This window comes from Lactuca saligna, chromosome 2 (genome assembly GCF_052625555.1).
Source record: "Lactuca saligna cultivar CGN05327 chromosome 2, ASM5262555v1, whole genome shotgun sequence".
Classification (NCBI taxonomy): domain Eukaryota; kingdom Viridiplantae; phylum Streptophyta; class Magnoliopsida; order Asterales; family Asteraceae; genus Lactuca; species Lactuca saligna.
This window is the reverse complement of record NC_136418.1, coordinates 176,822,958-176,832,562: the sequence shown is the minus strand read 5'-3', so window position 1 is coordinate 176,832,562 and position 9,605 is coordinate 176,822,958. Positions and strand designations below refer to the sequence as shown.

At 33.7% G+C, this 9,605-nt stretch overlaps 1 protein-coding gene across 1 annotated transcript; it reads right to left on the bottom strand.

The window, feature by feature from the left end:
• Nucleotides 1-7,674: 7,674 nt before the first annotated feature.
• On the bottom strand, nt 7,675-9,394 carry LOC145032952 (UDP-glycosyltransferase 76G1-like). The gene is made up of 2 exons (XM_078981920.1): nt 8,838-9,394; nt 7,675-8,605 (listed from the first exon to the last, which is right to left on the bottom strand). The coding sequence occupies exons 1-2, from the start codon at nt 9,361-9,363 to the stop codon at nt 7,731-7,733; spliced, it is 1,401 nt and encodes a 466-aa protein (XP_078838046.1). The 5' UTR covers nt 9,364-9,394; the 3' UTR covers nt 7,675-7,730.
• Nucleotides 9,395-9,605: the final 211 nt, after the last annotated feature.

Below are 9,605 nucleotides of genomic sequence, written 5' to 3'. Positions count from 1 at the left end.
GCTCCCAAGCCTGACCCACTTAGTTTTATTTGTATTACAGGAAGTGGCGCAAGGGCGTAAGATGGATGAACCATCAAGTTGTTTTGTTTACAAGTCTGTACATGTATATATTTGTTGAATGACTTGTAATGTTATCGTTTATGCTTATTGGTCTATATCGGAACATGACACCCCGAGTTTTGATTATATAATGAAAAATACATTTCTTTTACGAAATGCTTTGGTAAACATTGTTTTATCATGTTTTGTTTTTGGGAACAAGTTCCGCAACTCTTTCAAATCAAAAGGATTTACTCTGAATTTATTTTAAAAGCATAAATGAAAATCGGTCTTTTCTGGCCGAGATTTTGGGGATGTCACAATCTGTAACACCCATAAAATCATGCCAAATTAAAACTTTTTCAACAGACTTAAAAACCATTTAATCATTACATAATTTGTTTTCAAAATAATAAACATCGGTGTATCCTAGTTTCCAATCATAAAACATAGCAGCAGGAGGAGCGGTACGATCAGGCATTCACCTTCCCTCAATCACCGGAAGTACCTAAAACAACAAACTGAAACTGTAAGTTCGAAAGCTTAGTAAGCTACCCTAAAATACCAATGCCATACCAATATATCTAGAACGTATAACAAATACAGAACAACATGCATAATGAGCCTTCAGCCTGACTGGACCACCTCGCAGGCACTACAGCCTATCTGGACCACTCCCAAGCCTTCGACTTGATTGGACCTCCTCGCAGGGCCTACAGCCTATCCGGACCGCTCACCAGCTATGTTGGCCTACAACACAAAGTAGGACATCCTCAACCCAATCCCCAATCAAACAAACATGTGCACATTAAAATGTATCAGTCTGTAAGAATATTTATGAATTTATATTTAAGTTCGGATGTGTATGAATATATTAGAATGTTGTTATTACTCAATTTTAGGTTCAAGAATTTTATTATTCTTTATTAATATCCTAATAGAATAACATTTTACAAAAACAATATCATAGAACATCATTCTAACAGAATAACATTCTGGCAGAAACTAATTAAAAAATCAGAATTCAAAATTAAGATAATAAAAAATCCTTTAAAATCCGAAATTTTTATTTTTAAATTTGTGTTTCCTAATTTGAAAGTAATTGAAATGTACATTTTTACCATTCTTTTAATTAAATAGTGTTATTATGTTTTTTTTTAACTTAATAATATAGATAAATGTCTTTGTTAATATAACTAAAATGATTGGTCCACAATTATTCCTACATCTAAATAATAATTAATTAGAATTCAACCTAAGCCTCTCTCTCTCTCTCTCTCTCTCTCTCTTTCTCTCTCTCTTTCTCTTTCTCTCTCTCTCTCTCTCTCTCTCTATATATATATATATATATATATATATATATATATATATATATATATATATATATATATATATGTTTAAGTTCTATGGAAAACAAAAAACCCTAAAAAACTTTAAAAATAAAAAAAATGAATAAAAAAACACTTAGAGATCACAAAACTTTTTTTGAATTTTTTATGAAAAAATCGCTGCTTTTAGCATAAAATCGTTGAAACAAAAAAAAAAACAATTTTTTTTAAAATTTGATTTTTTTTTGAACAATTTTATTAAAAAAGCTGCAATTTTTCTATAAAAAATTGTGATCTCTAAGTATTTTTTTATGTGTTTTTATGATTTTTAGTGTTTTTTAGGGGTTTTTTTTTTGTTTTCCAAATAACCCTTCCCTATATATATATATATATATACACACACACACACACACACACGCACACACACACACACACTAGGTTAAACCCGTGGAACCCACGGGTGTTAATTTTAAATAGAATTAAAAAAATTGATTATCTAATAAAATAATATATCATTAATTTAGAAAAACTTATGAATTGTAATATTCTACTTTTTTAATAAATAATATTAAAAATAAAAGTATTGGAAATTCAATATATACGAATAAAATATCATTTGCACTTCTAATTAAAAATCTATAACTTGATATTTCTTATATATTATCGTCACATTCAATTTTGTTATTTAAGAAATAAAGAGTAAATTACAAATGATATTGTTTAGTTTTTCTTTAACTCAAATAATAAAAACAAAGGGAGTACAATGTTAACAGGAAACTAAGGGTTTGTGATGATAAACCCAACCTTTTTGATGACCAAAAGGTTATGAATAGAATAAAGGTAAGATGATAAACCCAAAGTTTGTGAATAGAATAAAAGAGTTTAATAGGAAACTAAGGGTTTATGATGATAAACTCAACCGGATTGATGACTAAAAGATTCTATATGGGCACCCTAAAAAAACAAAATGACTAAAAGGACCCTATCAAAATAATCCCTTAGTCATTATAGTACTAGTTGCTAAAAAATACAATAGTAATACCTAGGTGACCACTAAAACCTATTTCCTAAATAAGGGTAAAAATGTCTTTTCATTGGAATTGGGCACCAAAGGTCTGGCTGAAAGACCGGCCAACAAGGACAACATTGTTAGATACAATGGTTTTACCATCACTTGTGGTGACCTTAAAAGACAGACTTGTCCGTTGAGATAATTGTTGGATTATCACAACTCAAACCATTGTTGAACAGAGCAGGACTTAACGTTGCTATGTTTGTACCATACCATTAACTATACACATACACCACCTATCAGATTAACATCAAATCTCAGTCATTTAATCAAAGAATGAGAGAGATGGAGAGAAGAGTAATGATTTGAAGATTACCACCTAGAACCTTTTTGTAATTCCATTCAACCTATATATCTGGTAACCAAAAAGCCCATTTTCACTGTAGAAGGAAATGTATTAAACTTGATAAACCTGATAACCATTTATGTATATCAAATAATTTGATTGATGATAAATTTAATAAATAACTTGTATTCGCTTTGTTAAATTTCAAAGTTCCTAATTACTAAAGCAATTAAAGGTTTCAATTTCAAAAATAGCAATTATTTTTGAATTAAAAAAATTACATTGAAAATGGAACTCCTAAACAGCTTTCACTGTACACAAAAAAATGGAAAAGTGATGATTAATTGTCATCATCACCATTTAACTTTCTCAGATTTTCCATTTGGATGTATTCTTGAAAACCTTTCATCAACGAATGAAACTATATCTTCAACAGATGGAATCAACCCTTCCATATAATTTACTTTGGATGTATTCTATAATAAATTCTCACAAACCCGATGTTAAAAAAAAATAACACCAGGTGGATTGGATAAGATCACAGCTAACGACATCAGTTTTTTAAAATAGAGTGTTATATTTTTAGGCATTTATATAAAAGTAAATTATTCATTATTTAACTTTAGTTTAGATCACCTGTAATAATAAAATGATGCCACAAGCAGAAAGTTTGATATTTTTTAAATAAATCTCATATTAGCGTTTTACTTCCTAAACTGCTAAATTTATGAAATTCGGAGTCAAAATGACCTCTTTTTTACTCAAAATGATATTTTTGTCCAATTTGGTCAATTTTACTTTTTTCCTTTTTTCGTAATTTACCAACTTAAAACAATTTATTTTTTGTTCAAAATTGTCATTTTGACCATTTCCCCCCGTTTTTATCATGTCAACCCAATGTATAGTTTAAAAGTTTGGCTAATATTCATTGTTCTTTAATAACGGGAAAAATACAATAAATTAAATCAAAAGACCAATATACCCAATTAACCCTGCAGCTTCCATTTATGTTTACTTTAAAATTTTAATATTGAGGTCACAAAAAGTTTGCTTTTTTTTTTTTAAATACATCTCATTTTGGCATTATACTTCCTAAACTGTTAAGTTGAAGAAATTTGGAGTCAAAATGACCTTATTTTGATTCAAAAATACATTTTCGTAATTTTTCAACTTAAACATAAAAAATAAAAGTACATTGATATGAAACAATTAAAACAAAATATATATTTTTTTGTTCAAAATTGTCATTTTGACCCTTTTGTTTCCCCTTTAATTCATGTCAACCCAATGTAAGTATAAAAGTTAGGCTAATGTTCATTGTTCTTTAATAACATGAAAAATAGGATTAAATAAAAACAATATACCAATATACCTAAATTGCCCCTGCATTCTCCATTTTCGTTTATTTTAAAATTTAATGTTGAGAGTACGTTGTTATTTCTTGATAGCACCAGTTATAGCGGCCATCTGTGATAAAATAAAATGGTATTTCAGATAACCACCAACTCAAATAGGACCATAGGTTACAAAAAAGTAGAAGAATGTGAGATAGAAAATTTGGAGGCTTTGTCACACTACCTAACCAAAGCATACACAAACATACGGTCACATCAGATGCACACTAATTCACTATTTTCTTCTAAATGACCATTATACCCCTCTGTAACACCCGGTTCCTGGTACATATTTAAATTCATGTAATTATGTAATTCACTCTTGGACTCGACAAGTTGGAGGCCCAACTCGTCGAGTAGACTCGACTTTTGATCAGGGGTTTAACTTTAGTTTAGATCACCTGTAATTTTTCACCCTATTTAAACACCTTATAACACCCCAACCCAGCCCCCATCGTCCCTTCCAACCCAGAGAAACCGTAGCCATCTATTGAGTGTTCTTGAGCTTTGTAGTGCCATTTTTGTGTGGTTGAAGTTTGTGGAGGAGAAGGAAGCTTGTGAGATCAAGAGGAAGTAAGAAGATCTAGAGTTTTGGGCACATTTCCAGCTTATTTGAGGTATAAAGCTGAAACCTTGGCTATTCATTGCTTAGATCTTGATTTGGGGCTATTTTCTACATTTTTCTAAGTCTTAATGAACTTATATTCAGGATTGGTTGTAGGAGTGGGTTTGTGTTTCAGATTTGGAACCAGTGAGGGTCCCTATGCCATAAAGGTGACAACTTTATGGCCATGGGAGACCCATGCATATTTTAGACCTCTTTTTATGGCTTTTTGAGCCAAAGGCCCCATGTATGGACATCAAGTTTGTAGATTTACGTATAAAATGGACCTAGGATGACAGATCTATGGTTTTGATGCGTTAAGACCCATTATAATCAACCGTATAGTTTTGGATAAAGAGGGACTCGGTGAGTCGAGGCGTATTTTCCACCAAATCCTTTCTGTTAATGGACCAGATGCTAAGATTGAAGGTCCCTTAGTTATTTAGGCTCACTATGGACCTGGATATCATAGAACTCGGCGAGTGGATGAACAGACTCGGTGAGTTCAAGGAAATGTCTCAACCACATGAAAACGGACTCGGCGTGTTCAAAGGGAACTCAACGAGTCATAGACTGAACACCTTTTTATGGATGAAGATAAACTTGACGAGTCGATTGAAGATATTGTAATCTATTGTTGAAGGTGAACTTTTTGAGCTCTTACTATACTCGACGAGTAGGGACGAGATTATGTCATTTTATGGATATGGGGACTCGGCGAGTTGGTGGACCAACTCGGTGAGTCGAGTCAACCAGATGTTGACTTTAACCAGATGATTGACCATTGACCAAGGTGTTGAACTTGACTTTGTCTTGGACTTGAGTTGACCCTTGTAAGGGTTACGAGTACGAATTGATAAGTTAGAAAATTTGTTGTGTAGGGATTGGGGATTCGAGGAGAGTTGGTTTTCATATCGAGATCAGTGCACACACTACACGACTTTGAGGTGAGTTTTTTCCTAGTAGGAGTGGGTCTACGGCCAAAATGCAGACCCACAAGTAAAAGTTTTGGTTAGATGATTGTCTTTGTGATAATTATCTAGTGCTGATAAGAGATATGATTATTGTGCCCGATATAATTATTGTGCTTCATATGTTTATTGTGTCTGGTATGTGTTAGCAATAGTAAGGGTGAGATAGTCCCTAGTTATCGGTTGAAAGATACCGAAGGGGAGGGTAACTCACAGTTACCGGTTGAAAGATACCGAAAGGGAGGTTAGTTCCCATTTACCAGTTGAAAGATACCGAGGAAGAGCCCAGCTCCTGGCTATGCCCGACAGATACCGGTTGGAGTATGATGGGGAAACTCGCTAAGCTTTGTGATTACGGTTTTTAGTTTTGGTTTCAGGTACCTCTTCATCGAAGTGGAAGGAGCGGGTGGGGTAGCGGCGCATCACACATTCACACATGATATTTCGCATTTGAGAAACCTGGGATTGTACTCTGATATTATACTATTTACTAATATGGTTTTGAGACTTGTGATTGTGACTTTATGTTTGAAATAATTTTAAGTGCTATTTTCCGTTAACTATTTTACAAGTAATATACTTTAAAACAAAAATTTTAGGTCTCGATTTTTGGATGTTACACCCTCCACCCTCCAATTCATAAAAAGTTCTTATGATTGAAAACTGAAATAACAGAAAGAGGATTGGTGAAGAGGATTGGCGGCCTGATGATAAGAATATCTAAAAATATTGAGAATTAGAGAAGAGAAAGCAAGTCTGATGATAATATTGAGCAAAACAGTAGTAGATTTGAAACACGAAACAGAATCACCCCTGATGTCAGATAGAGGATTGGAGAAGAGAAAGGAGGTTTGATGATAAGCATATCTAAAAATTAGGGTTGAAACCTGTAGAATTACTTTCAGCAAATCGACCAAATAGGGAAATTGACAAAAAAGAAAAAATGGAATGAATTACCTTTATAATGCTAATTTATTCAATAGTTTCGGTGATCCCTCCTTGATTTCTCTTTCCTTGAAGTTCACTGTAACAGAATCTACACCCTGTTAAAATGAATAATATAATCATCTGAGGAAAAAAAAACTTGAGTAGAGATAAACGAATTAAACCTGGTGTGGATCGTCCAGCTGTTATTTCATCCTGGGAATTTTGGTATGCTCGTATATGAATAACCCTTCGTATGGATTTACTTCTTCGTCATATTAAGGAATCGGACTGCGTAGGTAAAGCACGAAACGGCGACTGAATAATTGAATAACCCCCAAAGATCCAGTCCTGAAATCGAAAAATTTACCAAAACTCATCCAAACCCATTCTCTTTTCTCTAAAACCACACACACACACACATCTACAATGCCCCCCTGAAGCTTCCGATAGTTAAAAAAATCAAACAAATATAAAGAGAGAAGCCTGACCGGTTATTGTGATTTAATTGTTGATTTGGAGATGATACTTTTTTCTGATTTGTTGCTATGTAATTGTTGATTCTTTGGAATGTTAGGTTTTTAGAATTAATGATTTCTTTATATAAATCATGTAGTTGATTCTCAAAAATTTTGAATTTCAAAAAAGAATAAGAGGAATTAACAGGACATGTGATTATATAGTAGCACAAGGGTAGAATTGGAATTTCGGTTAGATAATATGGGCGGGAAAAAAACTGGAGAAGAGCTAAGAAAATGTTACGTGATGAAAAAGTATTGTTTTATTAGAATATATATATATATATATATATATATATATATATATATATATATATATATATATATATATATATATTTCCGACTCCATTTAATGATATTTAAATCTTTAAGACCGTCACGTAGATCATTAATTATGGGTGAAAAGAAAGTTAATTAATATAAAATTGTATGACTAACTTAATCCGTACATATTATATATTATATACTATGTATCTTCTTATCATTAATCATAATATTATCATGAATGATCTTATTCAAATTTTAACATATTCTCCTTTTTGCATACAGCTTACAAGTAATTAATTAATGCGCGCATACAACTTATACAAGTAATTACAGCAATGAAATATAATCAACCAAGCGCTTTAATGACTGATGAGAAGATCCACCTTTTTTGAGAGAGAGGTTTACCTTCTCCTTGAGACACCTTATCCTTTCACGCATTTCTTCTCCTTCTTTATCCATCATTACTCTTCTAAGTGCCATCTGGATGCCCTTCCTCTCAAACCCATCCTCCAACAGAACACCAATCTTCCAAACATCGCTCACATATCTTGCATTTATTGGTTGATCAGTAAAACAAGGCGAACAAACCATAGGAACTCCTTCACATATGCTCTCCAATGTTGAATTCCATCCATTATGAGTCCAAAAACACCCAGTTGCTGGATGAGCTAACACGTCTTGTTGAGGACACCATTTCACGATATGTCCCCTATCACCCACTTCTTTTTGGAACCTTTCAGGCAAAGACTCGAGCCATTCTGAACCACGAACCACCCTTGGTCGAACCACCCACAAAAACGGTAAACCAATATTCATCAACCCGTGAGCCACTTCTTGAAATTCCGACTTGGTAATCTGCGCAGCACTTCCAAAACTTACGTATATCACAGACTTGGGAGCTTGGGTGTCTAGCCATGAGAGAATTGTCTTGTCTTGCTCGATCAAACTGCTGGAGGATGATGAGAAGTACTTGTTTAATGGGCCTATAGTGAAGCTAGGACATGGAAACTCTTGGCAGATGGTTTTTAGAGAAGGTTCTTCAAGTTCTTTGAAGGTGTTCCAAATGATCCCTGACGATGATTTCATCTCTTTAAGCATGTTGGTGAGGAAGTAGCCATAACTTTTTGGATTGATTGTCATTTTCATGACGTCTTTGACTTTCAGAAGCGGAAATTCCGGCACCGTTGCTTCATAATCTAAATCTGCAGTAAACATTAACATTATTCATGATCCAAAACTAAGGAAATTAAATCATACGACTGTCATTGTACGTTTTGAGTTCGTTTTTGAACCAATTAAAACGTCAACCTCATCTCAACTGAACTGATACACTTTAGTAATGAAGAGTATCTGTATATGTATCATTAAACTCGTCGCTTTTATGGATACGTACAGGATGAACCTGCACTTAATTAAACATCTGAAACTGAGTACCTTCTGTTGTAAGATTAAAGCAACTATTTTTGGATTTAGAGAAAATGGGTAAAACGCCATAAGCAGTGGTGCAAGATAAACTGCCTGTTCGCAACACCATCCGAGGGAGTTTTAGTGTGTCCGCCACCGCCTGTGTGAAGTAGAATCCGGCGTCTGTGATAAGACAAGCGATCGACCCTTTATTATTGGATTCAGCCAACAGCCCAGTGAGACAATCCGTAAACGGATCTACACAGCTTCTATTAAGGTAATTGAGGAAATGACCGGGATCCGGCGACGGGATCGTCGGCAACTGGTGTTCGATCTCATGAAATCGATCGGAGATGGAGCTGAAGGTGAAGTGAGGATAGTTTGAATGAGTGGGGGCGTTGTACTCGGTGTGTATGATGGTTATTTTGAAACCTTGGGTGTGGAGAATGTTTGCTAGCTGAAGCATAGGATTTATATGACCTTGAAATGGTAGGGGAAACAATATTATTCTCCGGCGAGTTTCCCTCGTTTGTGTCGACCGGAGTCCAGTCTCCATGCTTATTAGCGAGGTTTAGAGTGGAGGGAGGGAGGCTAATTACCAGAATAATGGAAAACGATCTATTTGTTGGTTTTTATAGAATAACGAAGATGCATTTATTTTGTGTTGGATTGTTATTTTTATTTTGTTGATAGATCGACTTCTTTTACGTTTATAAAACATATTGTAAATCAAACATCCTCTAATCTAATAAAACATATTGTAAATCAAACATCCTCTAATCTAATAAACAAGTAGAT

Coding starts and splice junctions, on each gene's coding strand:
- LOC145032952 (XM_078981920.1), bottom strand. CDS start 9,363: ATGGAGACTGGACTCCGGTCGACACAAACGAGGGAAACTCGCCGGAGA. Junction 8,606..8,837: donor CTTTAATCTTACAACAGAAG/GTACTCAGTTTC, acceptor TGTTTACTGCAG/ATTTAGATTATGAAGCAACG.